This window comes from Monomorium pharaonis, chromosome 9, assembly GCF_013373865.1.
Source record: "Monomorium pharaonis isolate MP-MQ-018 chromosome 9, ASM1337386v2, whole genome shotgun sequence".
Taxonomy (NCBI): Eukaryota; Metazoa; Arthropoda; class Insecta; order Hymenoptera; family Formicidae; genus Monomorium; species Monomorium pharaonis.
In genome coordinates, this window is record NC_050475.1 from 15,663,364 (window position 1) to 15,686,901 (window position 23,538).

At 42.0% G+C, this 23,538-nt stretch overlaps 1 protein-coding gene across 12 annotated transcripts in view; it reads left to right on the forward strand.

Moving 5' to 3' along the window:
- LOC105832990 (polypyrimidine tract-binding protein 1) overlaps positions 1–23,538 on the forward strand; it is a 304,112-nt gene that overhangs the window by 247,562 nt on the left and 33,012 nt on the right. For all 12 annotated transcript variants that reach the window (XM_036292445.1, XM_036292444.1, XM_036292451.1 and 9 more), the window contains one exon: positions 8,683–8,820. In XM_036292445.1, the coding sequence (XP_036148338.1) occupies positions 8,683–8,820 (138 nt within the window). The remainder of the gene's footprint in view (positions 1–8,682; positions 8,821–23,538) is intronic.

Consider the following 23,538-nt stretch of genomic DNA (forward strand, 5'->3'; position numbering starts at 1 on the left):
ACCACGTCACGGTCGCATCTCTCCGCGTTACGTACGGTACACGGCGGAAATTCCATCGCCACGTCGCCGGACGGATGAATTATTCAGGAAAAATTTCTGCGCCGCTCGTGTAACGAGCGCGCGGCACTTTCCGCGCAGTTTTCTTATCGCGCTCCTCTCGTCGTTCCTTTAACGACGCCCGCCTCTCCCTCAACCCCGCGCGGAATGTTCTGCGGATAGCCGTATCCCGGCGTGTTATCCCCGCTCGTTTCGCCGAGAAATCGCGGGACGTTTCCCGAGCAATCCACCGCTGCTTCTCTCGCTTCCGAGTGTTCATTAATTTTTAATTCCTTCGTTCCGCCCTCGAGTGCACGTTGCGCCGCGATTCGAGTCGTTTCGCATTCCCTCGGAATGAAGTTAAACAATGTATCGTAGAATAATCGTCGGTGATGTTAATTAGCGATTAGGGGGGGAAAGAAAGATAGATGTTTGTTGAAATCCTTGTCGTCTATTTCTCGAGAAATAAAATTGCACGAGTGTTGCATCGGGAACTCTCCCGCTGGCCAAGGACTTATTAAAACAATTAAGATAATAATTAAGCGTCAAGTTTTTTTGTTTTTCCGACGCTTTCGACTGACGAATCCTCGAAATATTATATATTCTCGTAATCAAGTAGTTCAGATTCTAATAGGATGCCGCAACTACGCGTCAGAGTCCAGACGGATTTTAAAGCTGTGCCGGTGAGATCGCGGTCTGTCGGAATCCTCTTATTTTCTCAGACACTATTATTTTCTCGGGCAGTTCGACAGACAGAGAGAAAGAGAGAGGCAGAGAGAGAGAGAGAGAGAGCACGCGAGTTGAACGGGACAGCCGGGACTTACTCTCGCAATTCTCATTCCACCGAAACAAATAATTCCCGGGCGAATGTAATTTATTCGGAGTTGCGGATCGAACGCAATTAAGCAATGGGGACGCGAAAAAAAAAGGACTACAACGGTCGGAGAAACGGTATTAATCATTCTCGGGGGCTGTCGTCACGTTTTCAATAACTCTGACGGTGAGGGGGTGAGTATCATTACTCAAATTCAATGCAATTAAACGAACAGTGTACTGCTGATCAAATAACTAGTTTTGATAATACAAGTATCTAGGGAGAGAAAGGGGAGGAGGAACGATACAAAAAAGACGACGGCCGTCTCTTTTTTTTTTATACTGTCGTTTAGTCATTAATCGTCGTCATCTTTTCCGTTCCGAGTTTGGAAGCGCCTCGTCTTTTTAGTATAGCGTGAGCTACCGGTTCGCATTTTATCACGTGAGAATTAATGCCAAGTGTTATTTATCATCGAGATCGTTTTCTCTTCCGGTGCCTCTTGTCGGAGCGACTCCGATCGTGAGTCCGAAACGATTTTTGGAAAGGGAGCCGAAAGACTTGCCACAAGAGAGGATGGGATCTTAACCGCGAAATCACAGAAACGGAACGAAAACTTGAAAATACAGGGTGAGTCTCGAAAGATTCGAAGGCGGACTCCTTCGATCGCGGGGGAAGTTCGAAAAAGTCTCTATCTCGAGCTACATTCCGAACCAACATTCACTCGGCAGGAAAGATTTATGTAGATCGTGACGTGTTAGTGCAAACTGGATCAGCTTATAGCATCGCGTGGAGAAGTCGAGGAACCTCCGTACCCTCGTGCGGTAGATCGCGCTTGTAAAAGTTTAACGCTCGTTTTCGCGTCGCGGTGCTGCACCCGGACGAGGGTTTATGGCGTGATCTCGGCCACGATCGGTTGTAGCTCACGGCGCCAGTAAAGACACCGGAATCTCGTCGGATGCCAATCGGATGCGTTACGTACCGATACGCATCGGCGGCCGCGGTTGGCCGGGGAGAAAGATGTCGAACGGGCTGGAGAGAGGAAGGGGGAGGGAGCGCGAGAGGCGGCGGATGTTTGAGATCGAGAAGGAGAGGGTGAGGATAAGGGTAGGCGGATCGGCGGCAACGAGTAATGGAAGGTTATGGTAATGTTCTCAGTCCCGGCACTCTCCGTTAGTTCCGAGGCCGGGCTATCAAAGGGGGATAGAAACTACCCCTAGGAGTAGTTATTTCACCCCTTGAAAGCGGCTCCGGGCAAGTGCATAGTCGCGGTAACGATCCGTTCCGCCGCGGCAATCTCGTAGACCCTGGTATGCGGGCCGCTCGGCGCGCGTTGCGGATCACAGCATCCCGGGGGCGCTTTATCACTCGCCCGGTCCGTTTTTAGTGAGGCCGCGGAACTCGCGGAGATGCGCGAATATAGGCGAAGTCCATTCGGCCGAAAGGCAGGTAGTTTTTTTTTCCGCGCCGAAACTCGTCCGGCTGTTTATGAAACAGAACGCCGCGCATGAGGACAAAATAATCTGATGTGACATCACATCAGATTTATGAATGCGCGATTATATCACGGCTAAACTCCGCCGTTCAAGTGAAGAACAGGCAGCTTGTATAGTTAAATTACAGAGGCGAAATTTGTTTTGCAAATTTATTTCAGAGGCAATAAATGAACAATTCTTCGTGTGTGTTATTTTCTGTCAGATTTAAGATGCAGAACTATTTTTGTGACAAAATTTATTAAAAATACATTTTATCGCGTGATTTCTAAAGAAACGATCTGCAATTTTTTTATTTATTTTTTTTCGGGACACTGCGTCATAAATTAAACCTAAAGTAAGAGAAGCATTAAAAAAATGTTATTACAAAGTTAATGACATAACGTCAGTTTTTATGCCAAAATGAGAACTTTATGTTTCTGTTTTTAACATTTCGTAAAATTTTTCTAATGGTCTTTATTTTTGTTTCAATTTGTATAGCAAAGTATCCTGCAGAAAACAAAACTAGGTAATAGCAGATTATTTTCTTAGAAGTTTGTAATGTGGTAAAGCATATCGAAATTTTCGAGACTGTATTCAATGATAGGAAAACTTTAATATTTTTAATAAGTTTCGTTTTACAAATCAGTTTTACATCTCAAATGGAGTAGTAAACGAAGAACTGTGTCCGTTTATTCCTTTTCCTGTAAGTAAATTCGCAAATTTTGCCATAAAACATTTTATATATACTTTCGTAAGCGCGCATCCGGTAAATATAAAGACGTGAAATAAAAGGCCAGACTTTTTTTTTACAATTTTTATTGTTCGAAAATCGTAGAAAATTGCGCGACGATTAAGACACTCTCTGTATCACCGGGTTTACCGAGCGCTATAAAGTAGCGGCGCAGCTGCCCGTTATTTCTCCAGGACTTCTATTGTGCGATTCGCGATAACAATAATTAGGATTATTATTTCACGGCGCGAGTTTCGAACGAGAATTGTAGTTTTCGGGTGGAAGACTCCTTCCGTCTTCTCTGAGAATCTTTCTTTGGCGGCTTAAAAGGACGGCTTTAATTGAGCCTCTCCAGGCCGGTCGCAGATGGTGACTTTATTATCGACATTCAGTATAATTAAGTCGGTCTAAGCGGCGGGAAAAGAGCAGATCCCTTCCGTCTTTCCGCCGTAATCTACAAGTACTGGAACGAAAACGTCCGTCTTTCACTGTTACAGCGACATTTCTCGTTGAACAAAAGACATAGCCTCTCACTGCAGAAAAATGCGGAGGGAATGAACGCGGAGAGTACGGTTAGGAGGACGAGAAATATGAAATGGAAAAAGATATTACTTTATATATTTAGCCGCAATTCGCACTCGGAGGCATTGGGCTATGATGAAATAGTGCATAATTTATAGTGTAAATCCTTTATTTCGTATTTTATTTGCAACGTGAATCTCAACGCGAAACGTGTGGATTAATTTGCCGCAAAAATGACGGAAATAACTTTATAACGCGCAGTCGTCACGTCATAATTCTAACATAAGCATAATATTACAACATTATAATTTTAATTAGGAACAAGTTAATATAGCCGTCATATGCATTAATAAATATTTAATGGCGTACGCTTTCTGTGTATACGTAGCTGTTTATTTCGATAGAAATTTATGCGGCTCAGTCGTGCGGATGATTCATAACTGAAATAAAATGATGACAACTGTAACTTCGTTATTAATTTATGTTACGATCTCGGGAGCGCGGCTAATGGCTATGACGCGATATAATGGAAAATCTTTGCGCGCGAGATTTATTGCAAATCCGAAGAGTTTATTACTATAAGAAGAGGTGGAATATTATCCCGTAGCATAATTAGCCGCGCGCGAAATTCACCGGCGTACGAGCACCAGCAATAAATCTACCCTGGATGGTGGACCTCTCCGTTTTCCGGAGTGGCTAAACACCCTTCTATTTTTGATAAGACATTTGATTTTTCCTTCCGATAAGCGGCAAATAAAATTAGATTTCACAAGAGCGCACTCAAGCAGGCGGAAAATTTCTTTTGCGGTGGCTTGATGGGATTCCAGGAATCTCCCGATATCGCGTGTCGCTCGCGGAAGACGCATGGTTTCGATAAAAAGGATTGCATTGGGAAAGGGGAGGCGATCCCGGGAATTCTCCTTTGGAAAAAAGATGGAAACGGCGGGGGAGGGAGAAGGAAAAGAAAGAGAGAGAGAGAGAGAGAGAGAGAGAGAGAAGAAATAAGAGTGAGGAACGTCGGCGCGAATTTATGTTCCGCACGCATGGAAATTTATGGGCCGCTAATTGGAGGGGTGGGATCGGCATCGAGGTGAAAAGATGGGAAACGGAAAATGGAACGTGGCGCAAGAGAGATCGGGGATGTATGCCGCGCAACTTTTAGGATTAATTCCCGGATAAAATGGTCGGCCGCACGCCATCCTTGCGACCGACCTCGGCCAGATCCGATGGGTAGGGAGAAACAGCCATCAGTTAACGTTTTGTCAGGCTAATTAATTAGCAGCTGGCGAACTTTTGCTCTTCTCTCTCGGGCACCAAGATGTCAACGTTAACTTTTTCCTTCTTGAGAAAGCGCGGCGATTTCGAGTATTATCCATCGCGAAGGATCATCAGGACATGAATTTTTGCTGAGCTCCCTTATTTGTTTTTCAATTTTATGTTAGAGTAACGCGATAATCCCGGTAGCACTTGCTGCAAGTTATCCGTATATCTCAAGTAAGGACGGAATTAAAAATCAGGCAGCTACACTTTAATTAACTTTCAACATTTGCTGCATCTCGATCGCGTTCAGATTATTCTTGACATTTTCAGTCGCTCTCATCCATTTTAATTGATTCCAGTTCTACCTCCGCTTAATCCCGACGTCCGGTTCTTCCGTAAAACATTTACGTTTGCAGTTAGAAACACTTACGCGCCATCAACAGCATCGGACGGAAGCCGCTTCGGATCCGTCCGGAAACTCGGCTAAACCGCGAGCGCGCACGATGCGAACTTCAATAAAATTGCTCGTAAAATTATTAGCGCGGATACGGTCGGCGGTAATAATATCCGCCGCCATGCTTGCGACGAAGACTCGTCGGGCTGCGATTTACGAACTTGCGATTAGACGAACGCACGCGCGATGCGCCGGCGCGTAATAACGGAGTTACGCGTAAAAAACTGACGCTCGAGGAGAGAGGGCCGCCGTCAAAAACGGAAGTGGTGTTATACAAGGTGATGGTCGGTGTAGGAGAAACGGGGACGCGATGAGGCGAGGTTTAGCACGCTCGTAAATTCCGCGTAAGATCTAACACGCGCAGCGAAGGAAACACCGGCCATTTAACTATTCATTTAGCCTCGGTATACCACGCTTGCGAGAAAACAGTTTGTACAACTTTTTACATAAAGAAAGATTCACACGTTGCTGCTGTTGTTGCTGTTGCTGCTGGCGCTTCCTCCTTTTTGAGAAATTTAAAACGTACCTTAAAAATCATGAAATATTTTTTTTACGCAGCGCATATCTTTCTCTTTCTTGAAATACGTCCCGAAACGTGATTACAGTAAAAAAAAAAGGAGTGTTAATTTTAAGATAGTAAAATATTTTTAACGCTGGCTAGGTTTAAAATACTGAAACGTTTAATACTAAAATTTTTAATAGATGTAAACGTTTTAGAATATTTTAAAGTGAACATTTCTTTTTTTGAGTGAACGAAATTAAGAGGAATATCATCGATCTTATTATTATTATTTTTTTTTTTTTTTTAAAGAGTATAAAGAAATAGTTTAATTTCAATTTTTAGTATATTAATCCGAGCACATGTAAGTTTAACACCGCCGCAAAATCGAAAGCTCTCGCGTTTTTACGAGCATCCCTTGAAATAGACTTTTACTCCCGCGCCGCGCGTACTCGGGGATGTTACTTTTTCTGAATCGTTGCGATCATCGTTCGCCACTGAAGAAGAACAATACTATTTTGTAGCTCGGTTCTACTTTTTGCTTTTATACTCTTCCTCGCGTTTTTTTTTTTTAGGTCAAGACATTGTTGTTAAACGTTTCGCCTTTCGAGTGCACCATATCCGCGATTGCGCTTCTTCCGCGAAGATGATACCGTAGTGTGCGTTCTTGTATGGCGGTCCTTGTTTATCAGTTATTTCGAATTGCTTTTATCGAATCGCGTGTCTCCATTAAAGAGGTGTATATCGCATCGTGGAAAGTGCTACGCGAAGCCACGTGTGTACTCTTTACTACAATCTCTTCTGAAGTAGCTATCGATAGAAGACGGTAACGGTCGTTGCACGTGCTATAACAATAAATAATTTCTTTATATGTCTTCTTGTTTTATTTGTTAGTTAAAGGCGTTCTTGTATGTAATATAAAATAGTTTCTCTCAAAATTGAACGATAGCTGTCTTACATACAGATAATTAGAATTAATTTTTACTTATAAATACATTTATGGAGAAATTTTTCGCGATAATCTAATAATTAACCTGCTATTTACACCTAGGAGTTTAGTTATCCAGTTACTTTGCACAAACTTGAGAAGCGGGACGATTTCGTCGTCATCGTCGTCGTCGCGGAAATTTCGTTAGAATACTCAGCTCGAGAGAAGTTATTTTTACGAAGTCAGATTTAGGAGCCTCGCTCGAGCGGGTGCCGCGCTTTAATCTACATCGAAATTCTAATGTGGCGCGTTTCTTTAGCATTTTATGCTAATGTTCGCTGCGTCGTACCCCTTAAAGTTCACTTTGACAGCTTTACCGGCAGCGGCAGCTGATGAAAACGGCGACCGTCCGCGAGACGCATTTCGCACGTGCGGAATAGGAAGAGTGACATTCTGTCAATTTTCCAGCGTAACTTTGTTTTTTTTTTTTTAATTAATAGGATTTATCTGGAAAGCCTTACACATTTTTAAAGTTAAAAAATTTTTTTAGATTTTCTGATAATTTCTATTCTGATCTAAATTTTTCGCAGTGACAAAGTATCAGCTTGAGTTTTCTCACAAAGAGAAGAGATACATTTTTATATATTTTATACATAAATGTTTAATATTTTTCAATTACTTAAAAACTCCAGTTGGATTGTAACGCAGCGAGCGATATTTTTATCTTGCACCAATTATTCTGTGAATTGAGGAGACAAGATCTTGCAAACTGATTATTATAGAAACTTGTAGTATGATTCTCGCGCCGCTACGATTTCTTTTCCAATTCACTTCTCTTCCAATCTAATATTAGGGTCGAACTTACCGGGTGTTTCGCGCGGCGACGAGACTTGGAAAGACACGGTTCCTTTTAATAACCCAGCAGCGCTACCGTCCATTATACTGCTCTCACTTACAAAGTATAATGTCTCCTCGTTTTTACACTCAGTATGCGTCCAATTTTAATACTCTTGCATCTATTTTCGTTTGCTCTCCCGCATTTCTCTCCGTTTTTCTTCTGACGCTCGCTCTTTCCGCTACTCTCTCGCTTCAAAGAAATTATTTTCTATTCCGCTTCATCACGCTCAGCAGATACGCCGAGAGAGAGAATTTCCATGATCTCTGTATATCGTGCGAAGAAGAAGGATCATGCATCGCATCGAAGTCAGTAAGGTCATCCATGATGTATTCTTCAAACCGGAGAATTCTTCGATTATTTCACTTTCTCGACAATAGCATTTTTTTTTTAATATTTTAAACAAAAGATGTATTATATAAAACGCTAATTTAAAATCATGGTTTTTGTTATTTTGAAAACTTGTTTTATTTCCCTGCAATGTAAGCGTTCCAATTTTAAACATCGCACATTTTCCGCACTATGTCGGAGGACAAAAAACTCATAACATTTATTTCATTAACGTTTTACAGTATGCGATTTAATTTTGTTCGATATTAAAACGGTCGTTATACATATCAGAAATATTAAAACAGAATGTTTTATCAACGCTTTTAGAGACCTTGATCTGTGTTGGATTAAAATAACTGAATCGATTATTGTTCCTGTTATATCCAATTATTATTCCTGTTATTATCCAATATATAATTGAAGGTTGTTTTCCATATACTTCTATTATATTAATATTATTACATTATTATTATTATTATTATTATTATTATTATTATTATTAATGTTGTGATGCTAACAAACGAAACAATTAGTGTAAGTAAACCTTCAATTATTTGTCTACGCAGTTCTAAAAATACAAAAGGGCCAAGTTTCCGATTGAAAATTCATCCGTGAAATAGAATTCATGTGATTCGGAACTTGGGCAATTTGTATCTTCAGGACTTGGGGCGAATGTCGATCGCAATCAGGTCGTACCTACGAAGTTTGCTTAATTCGATTCCACTCGCCTTCTTTGTTACAGAATTCGAACAACCAGGTCGCGATCGCCGGGCAAAATCAGGTATCCGGTGCCAGCGAGACCCAGGGCGGACCTAACACCGTACTGCGAGTGATCGTCGAGCACCTACTCTACCCGATCACACTCGACATACTCTATCAGGTGAGTGAGCGACCACCCGGGCCACCCGGTACGTGACGAGCGGCTCATTTATTATTTCTCCGTTTTATATTGAAAGCGGTCGCAGTCGGTACGCGCTGAATGCAGTATCGCGTGTAATGCGACGATGAATTATATACATATTCAAGTACGTACGCGCGTGTTATATACGTTAGGAAATGATGCAAATTTTTCACGAGTTTCTACGTGACTGTGCGACGCGTCGCGGAAACTTTTTTGGGGGAGGGGAAAATTTTTTGTTGACACAGATTCGAGAGAGGGAGAGAGAGCGAGCCCCCCCCGTGGGGGCTGTCGTGAAATTATGAAAATGAAAAAAAAAAGGAGGGGAAGGGGCGAAGAATTCCACGTGTGCAAACTGCGTGTTCGCGTGTTGCCGGCGAAGGGAAGAGCGTTGTCCCTAATTGGGGACGGCCGGGAAACGAAAGGGCTAACGCAATTTAACTTCGACGGACGTCGCCGCCGAAAAACGCGGCGGACGCGCGGGACCGGGAGTTGAATTAGTCGAATTTCGTAGCGACAATCCCGCGGTCGTTAACTCGCTCACGGATATTTGATCAACGTTTACAAGTCGGGCGTGAATTCCGCTTGATTAATCCGCGCGGCGCCGCGCGGCGGAGTTGCGGCCGGGCGCGCGGCGAAGTTACATCGCGCTTTACATATTGAGTGCCTCGTCGCGAGCGAGGTACCTACCACGGCGACTGTTTGCAGTTTTAAAATTGAATATACGCCGGTAGACTCGCCGGAGATAACTAGATTCTAAATAATTGATTGTTAAAATTATAGAATAATCTCCCTTGCCGGCGCCGCCGCGGCCAACCGGAAATTGCCGGAATTGCCGTCGACAAACTTCGCGCGGCATTCCTAAGATACTAATTGCACTTGTCGCGGAATTGACATTTCGCTTTGTTATTGAAATATTTGAAAAGTATTGAATTAAATTGGAGCAGCGCGCTGGTTCTAAACGTCGCGCCGAGGTAACGGGGTCTCCACCGATGCATATTCATGTAAATGGCCGTTCTAAAAACTGAGTTTCGCTCCTGAGCGAAGAAGAAGCGCGAGATAAAAGAATTTTATAGAGTAATCAAATTGATGGTCTTTTTTTAAGAGAGGATATTTTTGCAGAGAGCTTGAAAAGAGTGTTGTGACTTACAAAAGGGTAATATGTCCCTTGATCTTATAAACCGGAAAAGAGAACAAATCGTTTAATCGTAACGCATGACTTTTTTATTATTTTCCCCCGTGTAATTTTCTCGTTCGTGAAAATAGAACAGCCCCTCGTAATCTTGCGAGGGACGCGCTAATGCGCGAGACGGCGCATTTACCTTCCTTCCGGTAGGAAAACAAAGGAGCAAATATTGCTGGTCATCATTAAGGGTGGGCGAAGCCTTATCCCTGAGGATACCGGATAACAGAATAACCGGAGTGCTTTCGGCCCGGGGTTGAGTGGCCCATGCATTTTTAAGCGTGCTCAATAGCGCCGCGAATAATATCCTCGGCGATGGTGTGCATACACGAAGGCCGTTCTTTCTTGCACAAGCTCAAAAACTGGATGTTGACGCTTGTTGTTCCGTCCTTAATCGGCGATGTCGATCGAACTAACACACACACACACACACACGGCGTCCAATCGAATAAATGTTTTTTCCAATAAATTTTTCCTTGCGCTTCTCTGACAAATTTGGGTACTGTTTCGCTGAATGAGCGCGACGACAAATTGAAATTGTCGGGAAATACGTACGAACAATAATTTTGAAAAATGAAGCAGTGACGCAATACAATTTGTCGCATTGGCGATGTTTCGAGAATTGCCGAAAAAAAATAGTTCGCAAATTACAGTTGTTTCATGCTGAAGGGTTCGTGAGATTCGCGTTACGTTATCGAGCCGATCGCGAGCGACAGTGAGAATGTCTTGGAGGAATTGCGAATGCGAAGTGGCGTGTAAGGAAACTATCTTTAACACTATCGATTTATCTGGAGCGCCTCCAGTATATACGTGGTGGCGTTTTCCTTTTTCTCGCGTGGAATCGGGTCGTTGTGGAACGAAGAGAGTAACACGGGAGCTGCACTAAGCCGATAATGGACCGGGCAGAAAACATTCCCGGATTACCAATCGACGATTGGCCGGCTACATGTTCGGCTGTGTAAGTAGGCTTACACCGACGCTTTTGGCAGGTACGGAACTGGATTTGTGTCCGGCTGTTCGCGACTTGTAATCAGCTCGAAAGATTAACCCGCGTCAAGGCCAGTGCCGTCGCGAGCTTACTTATTGCTCGGACGGGATCCTCGATCTGTTCGGATATCGTTTAATTCATAGATAAAAAGAAAATTCTGTCGTACAGATTGACACTTATCGCAAGAAATGAACCGGATGAACCGTAGGTTAATTAACGTGATCTGTAAGCCTATTCTGTAACTCTTAACGACAGTGTCGATATCGTTATGTTGTCGTTGTGCACGTATTATATATGACAAAAAAGCTGCGCAACAATATAACGATATACCGAACTGTCGTTAAGACAGTTAGGTCTTAGAACTTAGGAAAGAAACTTGAACCCGATTTTTGTTATGTAACCTAGTAGTGCGAGAGAATGTGCAAATCAGAATTGTTATAATTGTTTATATAACATGAAATTTTTATTATTTAATGTTACGATAGTCTTGAACATTTTAGTGTCACGACTGTGTTTATTGACACATGCTATGTGTCAATAACTACATTCTGTATACGCTACATGCGCTTTGTCGAAGTCCGATGACAGCTCGACTTGTTCCACTGCACGTAATCCGTACTGCGCTCTCGAGAAAAGCGTACTTTTTTTTTATGCATTGATAAAGCATTGCTTTGAAATTTCTGTCTTTGTTTTTATGTATTTTTATATTATATATAATTGTATTGATATATAATTTTTTTTTCTATTTAATTATTTTATTATTTAAATTTATAACGTGTTAATAAGAGAGATTGGAAATTATGGTATACATTAAATGACAATGGAAGCCGTAATACAAAGTATGTATAGATTTTTGAGAAAATATCCGCATCTGTATAAGTAAAAAATTCTTATACGCATACATTGTCATGCACATTTCACTCTTAATTTTATTCTTCTTTTTAAGAGAGAAAGAGAACTTCATGAAATTTCCATGTCTCCCTGGATTTCTCCTGGCTTTACTGAAACAGTCGCAAGTGTGGTTTGCACTAGGTTCTCCGCGTCCAGGACTTCGATTGTTTCTTCTAGCCGAATTGAATTTTAACTTCCTTCTTTATTTGTTCCTGGTTTGTTGCTCGGTCGCCGCGACCCCCTCGCGCGATTAACCGACCGCCTCCGGCAGCGAAGCCAATTTACGTGGTGGCGGTTGGTGTTTCTTCTACCCTCTTGCGTTCCACCGCCTTAGAAATCCTCCTTCGATATTTAACTTTACGGTCTCTCGAGCCGAGGCGGCTAAATGCCGCGAAAAGTCCGCTCCTCGCGGAGCAGAAACTTCTCGCGCGATCCCCACGAGAAGGGGAGTAAAGGGTTGCGTCCCGGAGAGTTGTAAGAAAGGGGTGCAGGTGTTTAGGTGCGCACTCTCGGTGCGGGAACCGGCGCGGCGCTCTAAAAACTTCGTAATCCAGCCGATGCCATTAGTCGACGTTCCTTTTGCGCCAGAAAATTCTTAATGACCCGTGAGCGAGGATGTATCGCGCGCGCAATAAAAAAAGAAAGAATTGAACTTGCGGAGTTTTTCTTTACAGAGTTTTTTCTAAGTTAGGGATCTCGAGTTAACATACAATAATTTTTAACGAATTGCAACGTAAGTTCTAGAGTTAAGCAGTTTAATTAAACGTTGTTAATTATTTTGCGACCTCTCGTATTTAATATTAAAAGCAAAATTTTATATTAATATTTTATTGATACGTTCCATTTATATTACTTGATGAACAACACGCGAGCTGTATAACAAAAATGCATACTCTCTTCGGTTTTAGATTAGCTACATACAGAATCTGCTTTGTATCAATTTTACTTCTTGCCCCGTAAAAAAAAGTTTCAGCGCGCGAGAGGTGGTTTTAAGAATTCTTTTGTAAATCCGATTATCATGATCGATGAAAGGGAAACCCATGAAACGATAGCAACTCGAGCGAGTCGTTTCTTCGCAGTAATTTCTGCTCCACGTCTTTTTTTTTCCACGATGCACTAAGAGGGTGCTTCGCGCATTGTTTCCCGTCCGGGAAACCGCACAGGTCTGAGGACGCATTGAAGCTTAAATATAAAACCGGTCGTAACGTTTGCGGATACGCGCGGAGTGTAAAGGTGCAGAGACGGGAGGGTGGAGCGCGGGCTTTTAACATTTACGTCCTGGTTAAATGGTCCGGGAACTCCGTCAGGGTACACGATGACATAAACTGGCACTGCTGAGGCCCAGAGTGCCACCTGGGACCCCTCTAAATCTCGTCTTATTAAGGCCCGTGCCAGTCTGAAATAGCGACCGCAGGGCATCATCGGCCTCGAACGAAGGGTGATTTCACAAAATGTAGCAGATTAAGGGCCACTTCAACCAACTTCGATTAATTTTAATAGACAATTAACTTTACTATCAGTATCACCAGGAGCTCATATTCATTAAATAATAAAAAATTCCATTTATGTTAAACCTGTAAACTATATGAGGTGCTGTAATCGGTGAAATGTAGATTATAAAGAGAAGAGAAAAAATAATTGTAATCTTGTTCTAATAATAAACTGTTTTACTTTCCACGTTGGCAATTCTGCCGATTGGTGGAAATTAATCGAAGTGGTCTTTAATTTTTTTAAATAATTCTCTTTTTTTTTAGTTACCGATTACACCAGGTGTCTTAATGAAAAATTGCTTTAGAAATTACAATTATGTATATGACGACAGACTATTTTTAAATGTACTTTTATTTTACTTCTACATATATTTAGTAAATTGTTCAAATAAACAAAAGTTATTAGTTTATGCACGGGTATAAAATAATATAAATAGAGTAGATATTTAAAAGTACAAATTTACGTCATATAAAGTCAGCACAGTGAAATTACATATATTAAAAGATAAATTCGATATATTCTAAAGTCGATACTTTATTCTAACATTACAAAATTGGCTGAAGCTTCGTATATAAACTGATATTGTGGTTTACATAATGAAAATTTTTTTGAATCATGAATTATAAATATGAGATGATGGATTTTACAAATGGACCGTCATCTAAATTTTACATTCAGTAAAATGTTTTCTATACAACGCGCGCGCACACGTCCCGCGTAATATTTTTTTTAAATGAAAGCCATTGGTAGAATTATTAAAATATAACGGGGTGTTTCGCGAGAGTTTGTAAATCGAGACGGCAGGAGCGACGGATACAGTAAATTAATCGTTCGGCAATGGTAGTCGCCAGTTTCGCGATGTGATCTCGGATGTGAAACGGGAAGAAACGGTGACTCGAAGAAAACCGGAGAAAGAGAGAGTGTGTGTGTGTGTGTGTGTGTGTGTGTGTGTGTGTGTGTGTGTGTGTGTGTGTGTGTGTGTGTGTGTGTGTGTGTGTGCGAAAATGGGCGATGAAAGGGAGAAGGGGGAAGGACGATCGAAGTTAGCGCGCGCACAGAGAGAAACATTAATCACCTGCCTCCTCGTCTTGTATGATTAATGGCCGCTGGCAACCGTCTAATGTCTCGGTTCGATCGTTCCAGTTGTTCGCTCGTGTACGAACAAGCGTTCCGGCGCGCGGGTGTTTTACGCCTTGAATTCGCGCTGGGAGCTTCGACTCCACTAAAACGTGGTGATTACAACGGTTAACGTTGCATAGAGTTATTCCGATTGTTACGTAGTTTCCAATCTCACACGTTCGGTGGCTTTTTCACATTTCAATTGACATTCGAGCGTTACAGCCTACGAGAGAAGCGACTTTCTTTGTCATTCGAGGCATTCGACGTCGAAAGGCGAGTAGAAACATTTTTTGCCTTGTTGGAGGTCTAACTGAAACATGTGTCGCAAATTATATATCGGCGCAACTATGTAAATTTCAGCAGCATAAAGCACTTTGTTGTGCAAGATGATAAGGATTGTTCGTAGTAATCGACCAAGTTTCGCGCGATGTTTATCTCGGATTTACTCTGAATTATACCGTTCCCCGTGGATAATGGAGGATGAGAGATCGTGTCGTTGTACTTGCGGGGAGCAACAAAATGGACGAAAAAGGAAAGAGGTTTTTGCAACGGTGTCTTTGATGGCGTTCTCGGCGGCACGAAGATAATAAAAGTTATCTCGCTAATGGGCGACGCATATGACACAGCATTTGAAAGCCTGTTCGTGGCCTGCGCGGCCCCATAGTCACATCAGGATGCATTTGTAGCGATTAATAATGCAGCCGGCATTAATAGTCCCAGCTTATATCGCACCAACCACGCGCACAAGTGCGCAGTATCTACTCTAAAACCTTTTCATAGGATTAGCGAAATTCTCGTACACAGGTTACAAATACACGAATACAAATGTAATTATTATTGCACATTAATTATAATCGAGAACTTTTAGAGAGTACGAAAATACGTTTATTTTTTTCGTTATCACGCGGCTGTTCTTTCGAAAAGTCTTTCGATTCTTAGTCGCTCAAGCCGCTTTCGAAATTTATTACGTTTCTTTCTTTGCTAATAATAAAAAATTAATAACATTTATGCTATTAATTTTCGCAGCTCAATCTCGCCAAAAAAAAAAAAATACGATTCTTCGTACGTGAGTCCCGCAATAGGGGGGAGAGGAAAAAAACCATTTCACCCGTCGATAAACACCCTTGCCACGATCCTTGCGAGCAACGGACTCCTCCGGAGTCGAGAAAAATTGATCTCGCGCGTAACTATAATTGCGCGACGCCCGAACCGCAATCGTTGCGGCCGCGGCGATACGAAACATATTTCCCGAAAGAGGAAAAATCCGAGGCAACTTTCAGAGAAAACTTTCGCGGAAATCCCTATCCATTTCTCGCGGAAGTCCACCCGCCGCTACGAGCCCCGCGAGAGGGGGGGGGATAAGTTCGAACACCCCGTAAACTCCGATTCGCCCCTCTCGCGATTATGAGGCTCCCCCCTCTCCCCCTCTTCCCGCGGAGCTATCGTGTCTAAATGAATAACGACAGATCGCCGCGTCGTGGGAATTGCGTTGCTCCTGCTATCGCGCGTTATTGCATTACGGAAACCGCGGAGACACGCTCGCCGACGGCGGCGACGCGGCGCGGCGGACCGATAATCGAACACGCGAATTAATAACTGTTACATCAATCAATACGCCGGCAGTAATGGGCAGCTTTTGCGGAATGGAACGAGTGCGACAGAATGGGAGGAGGAGGAGGAGGAGGAGTTTGGTCACCTGTAATCCCTCGCGCGAGGGGAATTCCCGCGGGATCCGTGAGCGATGGCCACCAGCCAAAGGGTCGCGTTCGATTTAATAACGAGTCCGGTCCCCGGCATCTTCTTTCTCCCTTCCCCTCCCTCGATTCTTTCGCCGCTCACTCCCTTTTCGAAAGAAAGATTAACACGTTCGCACTATAGACGACATTAAGTCGTTTAATTTATTTTTGTCTCGCATACCCGACCTCAATCGTTTGGTTTTATTATTTTTGCTCGGCTAGCAATGTCTCATTTTAAACTTATTGATAGCGAATGTGTTAAGAAAAATATTACAATGGGTGCATTCTCTGTACACATCGTATAAGTAGGATGAACTTTCCGATGAATTTGTGAACAATATTCGTGAGTATGATTTTCGACAAACCTTTCTGTTTGGTCTATCTAAATACTGTGTTATATATGTATATGAAAGTTATAATGTATATATATGTAACATTTAATTCTGTAGTTAACGTTCTATGCGATTAAATCTCCATGAAAATGTTGACTGAGAAAAGCCGATTTCGCGAGTAGAATATATAATGCAAACATTCCGTATATTCGTGCTGGGTTATGGGGTGGTAAATTTGGACGAGTCGGATCGAGGGTTCACGTTCGAAATATATAGAGAAAACGTATGCAGTAGAAAATGATTCCCTGTTGACGAAATATCGAATGAAATTGGCACGCGGGACGCGTGCATTTCTATATGCATTCCGTCTATTTCTCAACGGTAGCGTCCTTGGCAGATTTCGGATTAGTTCTTTTCATCGATATGAATAATATTCGCATAGGCACAACTGTCAAATCTTCGCTTTTCTTAACGTCACCTGCGAATCCAAATTTACATGGACTCTAATAAGATAATTGCACGCAAAATTATAATACTTGCAAGAGCTTCGAATCGTAATTTATCAGAATTATAAATAGAACGTTTAATGATAAAAAGACATTTTCGTTTCTTTTCTTTTACGCGTGTATTTTTTTTTTTTTTTAAATTTTAATTTAAATTACACGCGTCTCTTCCTCTCTGCGCCAGTTTTGAGGGACAGGAATGTCAAAGGCATTATTCCGTTTGCACCAATATAGATTAATGTAACTCGGTTTAACTAACTTTCTATATCTCTCTCTCTAGTTTAAAGAATTAGAGTTAATTTACGAGATTAAAGTTAATCTACATTGGAGTACAATTGGGCCAAAGACGCAACGCCGTATCACATGCGGTCCTGTCAAATAGTAGCGCGAATTGATTCGCATAGTCGACATGCCACAGCGAAACCGGGTTAAGGGGGGTCGCGTAGGTGAATTAACGTGAGCACCCTCGAAATAATCGCCCGGCGGATATCCAGCACAGAGTGAGCAGATAATCGCTTAATCGGACGCATATCTTACGTCATTAGAGGAGAGTATTTGCACCGGAGAGAATATGTGCCGCATCCGTGCATCCTCTAAACTATAACTAGACGCTTATGTGAATTGTTGTAATATTTTTATTGCAAGCATATTTTGTTACAAACAGAAACGTATAGCGCTCGAAAAGGTGATGGTTCGCGCCGTATAGGTGCAAATATTTTTCATCGAAAATAAACATTTGCCGCGGTAATTCACGGTCCCCGGTTACGCGGGTACACATTTTTCATCGACGGATAAAATCCTCTCGGTCGGCGCAGACCGGACTTCGCGCTCGGAGGCAAGTTTAAGGTCACAATCTCCCTTATCGAAAGTTTTCTCATTGTGCGCGCGAGCCGCAAGTCGCCATTTCGCGCGTCGCGCCTTTTCACAGGACGCAATTCCATTTCTGGCGGTGTAAGTGCAGCAAGTCGGCTGGAAATACAATGCGGGAGAGAGGAACGGGAGACAAATAAAATATTAACGATAGCTTTTGCGAGCGCCGCGTATAGATGAGCAAACGTGAATTTCGCGTTACGCAAGCTCGGCGTCATCGAGATTGCGACACACAATGCTCTTTGTCCACAATAAACAAAAGTTTTTTAATCAAACTACGCCGCCAATTTGACCCTGCGTGTCTGTACATAAAGGGAATAATTTAAAAAAATCAATGAAACGCGGATAAAATCGCGCTCGCACGGCGCGAGCGGCGCGGCGGCGGGGTTTCCAAATTTCATTTTATGCGCGGGCGTTACGAAATTAAGAATTATACCATTCTTTCTATCCGTAATTTTATCAAGCAATATTCTATTAATAATTCAGCCGTTATTGAATATAATTATATATCCGATTCGCGTAATCGCATATCGAATAACACGTATTTCGAGGCACATTAATTTCATCGCATTACAATCGCTCGCTAATATGGGGGGCAGACTCATTCAATTTCAAGTTTCAATTACGCGAACTTTAATGAATCAAATCAAATCAAAACTTCGCGTTTTGCGCCCGGGCGGTAATAATTTACGCCGGTGAATCATTCTTAATTCGTTAATTGTACATCCCCTCCCCCCCCGCCCCCTTTTTTTAACAAGGCGTGTGATTTTTCCTGCACGTATCGTGGCACTCGATCACATATCCCTTTCGTTTTTAATTTAAGGTAACGCGATTACATTTCAATTATATTCGCCGATATGTCTCTCTTTTTATTTAATTTCTTCGCTTAAGTTAAGAGGAGATAATACGCAGTTCCGCGCGCAACTTGACTCGCGATAATTAACAGCGGCGTCGGCGCAACGCGCGGGAAAAATGTTCAGGGATCAAACAGGAGTCTCCAATAACTCGGACGGCCTGATTGTAAAAGTTATAACAACGCCGTGTCTTTTGCGCGTTTGTCGGCGACGCGTATACGCGTATACATACAGTAGGCGTATCGATTGCAGACGTGGAATGCACGCGCGGAATGATTTCCCGCGGGAACCTCGCGTGCTCGCACACGGAAACGATCTCTCTCTCTCTCTCTCTCTCTCTCTCTCTCTCTCTCTCTCTCTCTCTCTCTCTCTCTCTCTCTCTCTCTCTCTCTCTCTCTCTCTCGTGTGTGTATGTAATCGCAACCTTAAAAGTATAGCGTCGAAGAGAGAGAACGTCACGCCTCGCGCACGGAAATGTTATGGCAGTTTGATTGCGATAACAGCCGCAGCTTTTCCCAAACTTTCGCGAATCGATTTTGAAAGCTTGCCATTAAATATTTGGCGTCTCTCCTTTTCTACCTCTCTCATTCTATAATAATTTATATATAAAAAAATATCGCATATATATATATATATATATATTGTTAATTCAAAGTAAACTCAAAGTTTTACAAAATAGCGCGTTCAGAGCGGGCAGACCGACGATGGAAATTCAACATCGGACTCCCGACGTGTGTGCAATTCTGACGAAGAAATTATTAATAGTCCCCAGAAAACTATTCCGAGATCAATTGACCGCGACGTTCGACCTTCTGCCGTGCGACTGAAATAAAGTATACGCTTCTTTTTCCGTTCGACTTTATCCCCATTTACGCGTTTGAGCTCCGTTATTCTGGCATTCAATGGCACGGTTTCCTTATTTTAGGCGTCAATAGTTTAAAATTATTGTTACATCGGTATCCCACTTCATTTGGCCTCCCTCATTAAAACTTCCGTCGCAAATGATGCACGGGCGGGTGCTGATTATTCGTCCCAGTTTCAAATCGCCGATTTTCTTTCATCGGCTGCCAAAGCGGGGGAGGGAAGAGGGGAAGTGGCCGACTTATTTTCGGATTTCCTCGATTTTTTTTTCCGATTTCGCTTATTTACACATCTCGGTGAGCGAGCGGATCTCGCTACTGTTTATCTAGCGGGGCGTGAAAGCGGATTCCCTTAATCCGTTCGTCACAAAGTTGCAAATACCGGGACATCCAATATTACTCCCTCGATGTCGATATGTTCGGCGCAGCACACTTTCATGTATGTATATTTTCTTTTTAGAATGAGAGGAGCGGAATCGACACGTGTAGATTAAAAATAGCGTAGGGCCGCTAATATCTCGCAGAGTATTCGCGCGGGGTATTTGTTAATGTTTGAGAGTGACAATATAGACATTATACTATAATATAGACATTGGTGATAGCTGTTGATACGTAGTAGATGACATAATTTCAATCGCACGATGCACAGTATATCGCGAGGTAATATATCGCGACGGGGACCGAGTATACCTCCCTCTAATCTCTAAACAACAGTAGGAGGCAAACGCTAACAGCGGAATATGGGGAATAATGGTGGAATAATGAACAGAAGTTTGAGTGCATTCGGCGGCAATCGTGGAATGTATCGATAATAAACGTTACCCGCCTACGAGGGCCGCGGGGGATGGGGGAGGGTATGAATTTCTCCGAAATTCACAGGGACAATTTGCGCCGGTGTGCGCAGAAAGCGGAAAATTTGTCAGATTTCGAGTAATTAATTAAATACTGGTTTAATTAATTTTATTGTATGTTTGTAATGGACGCGCGTAAATGCCAAGGGAAGGCGGGAGCTTTTCCATTGCGCTCCGCCAACGTTTATACGACATCGATCTACCATCGGCATTACGTTTCATCGCGTAAAACAAATGGTGAAAGAAGGAATTAACGAAATAACAAAATAACAATTTGAAATTATAACCGAATTAATCGTAACTTAATGAGAATCCGGAATTCTCTCTCTCTCTCTCTCTCTCTCTCTCCCTCCCTGCGAAACGAAAACTGCGCCTTGTCCGCACGATCGGCAAATCCACAAATTCGACTGCTCTCTCGAGAACACGAAGGGACAAAAAAGACAATTGCAAAACCGTCTAACGATTATATTTCCGGAATTATCCATTCTCTATGCTTTGCGATTTCTCGCGATTATCATCGACCCGTCTGTTTATTGACGCAATTTCTGGGGTAAATGCCGACAGGACGGCATCGCGACTTCATATCCGCTCGTGATCGAACTGTTTTCGGTCGAACGCATGCATCCCTCGAACCGGAAACGCGACCGGCAAAAATTCGAACGTCAAAATTGAAATATTTTCCGTTTTATCGGAAAACGGATAAAAACATGCAGACAGGCGGTGTGCGTTGCCGGCGCCGTTGCTGCTTTACGTATTACACGTTGTAAATAGCGCGGGGGCGCCGTTACCCGTTCAGGGAAACGCGCGACAGCGTCGGCGGTTGCAGCTGCAGCTGCAGCGATGAGCGAAGGGGGCAGAAAGAAGTGGGAAATGCGCGCGTAGAGCCGGGCGAGCTATTATACGGGCGGGTCTTGCGGGCCTGTAATGGACGCTGCGGATGTACGAACGTAATGGATGGAATCGTAATCCATATATTCTAAACATTATCACCGTTATCACCTTTCCGCCTTCGCGCGCGCGCGCCTCGGCCGGCCTCCGCGATCCATCCTACTTTTAATTCACTCGGTTTACAATCCCCGGGCTTAACATTCGCCGTAATGGACTTTGCGATAATCGAATTTCTCGGTATACACATAATGTAGTAACGCGAGCCACGACGAACGCGCGAAGTATTCGATTCCTGGTAAGCATCGCGTACGCGTCAGACTCCTGAGAGGAATACGATATTTCACCGCGGTATTTAATTGGGAAAGTATTTGATATATTTGCTTGTTGCACTACGTGGCGCGTTATCGACGCGAAGGGGGAAAAAGGAGAGATTCTAATTGCGTAAGAATGCAAGTCGATACGTAATTGCTATCTTGAAAATTTCGAATCCGTGCATAATTACCATAAAAATGATTCTCCCCCAGTGAAACGTAAGCGTAACGATAATGAGGATATCTACTTGCGGAGATGCGCTGATTTTTACCGTTATCCGTACCTCTTTAATGACCACGGCAGGCTGTAATGATTATACTCAACGTTTCGGGAAAATTTCGCTACTCCTCGTTGCACATAGCCTTGTACGTTTCAGACATTTTTTAAAAATCTCTTTGGAAATTTTGCTCGATCTTTATCGGAAAAAGTTAATTGTTACAACGTTACGAACAGGCGAAGAAAAATATTAAGAAATGCATATCAATTACGTAACTTTCAAAAACAATTGTCTGTTTGCAAATTTCCATTTAATTGAAAAAATTTATTGGAAGAAGGAACAATCGTGAAATTACAAAAATATGGCATTATACAATCTTATTTATTAATATTGAGTTTTTTTATTAACTACTATCCTATTTAATTTTTATTAATTATTTAATTAAGACACTATTTAATTAAAAAGTTGTGGACAATAGTACTTTTTTAAAAAATCATTCAAAGCAACTAGAAAATTGAAGAACGTGCTGTTTAATGCAGTCGCATTGAATTTTTCTTTATACAAAATTTATCAACATGAGAATAAATAGCGATTCAGTTTGATTAAGGAATTTTATTTTTCCGAATTTTTATTCACTCTCGACTATTTATGCGCACCACAGGGCATTGCGCACCCCGAGGAGCACCGCTTTTGTTGACTGTAACAAAAAAAAAAACCTGCCGTAGCCTCGTTCTAGTTCAAGTCCTGCTGCGCCGTCGGCACGCGAAAAGTCTTTGTCCCAATTGGTGTATGCGTGCATCACGAATGCATCATGGTTGCATACATCTTTTCTCTCTGGAACTCACTAATTACGGAGCCGTTGTGTAAAGTTCGCTGGCGCGTGTTTCACATTCTTTTAGAGCCGCTTTCACGTTGTGTGTACCCCCTTTAGCGTTATAATTTTATTCATTATTATGGCAATTTTTTTCATTTCCTATATGTTCGCTAAAAGATGCGCGCGCGGTAACACGAAAATCGAGAATTAATTCATCAAAGAATACACCGTGGCGCGCTTTTGTAATCTCGGCATTTACGCACACATTACTACGCCGAGTTTTAAAAATCAGCTTGGCTTTCCGCAAATTACGTTTCTTACGAATTTTTTTTTCTTCTATGAATGAATTAATTGCTACAAAACGTAAATGTTCGCAATTTTTTCAAATACACAGAGAAAGATTGGTATATATCAAGTTAAAACTAATTAATATTCTATATCTAACAATAGCGCGTGTGTTATTTTATATATAAGGAAGACATTTTATTGTAAGAAATGTTTATTGAAACAATGATAATCTTGCTCATATATAATTTATTCGCCCTTAAAGAATTTAATTATCTTAAATTTTAGCAAAATATTGTATTATTTTTGTTTTAATATGACAGTTATGGGAAAAAACACAATATAATTGTATTAGTATTAAAAAATTCGAATTCTTGGTTTAAAAATATTATTTTCTATTCGATACTTTCTCTATTAATAAAAACTATTATAGATTAACTAATATTTTTTTTCTTCATGACAAAATTCTTTATATGTATAAGCAAGTTATGTCAATTCAGCATTGC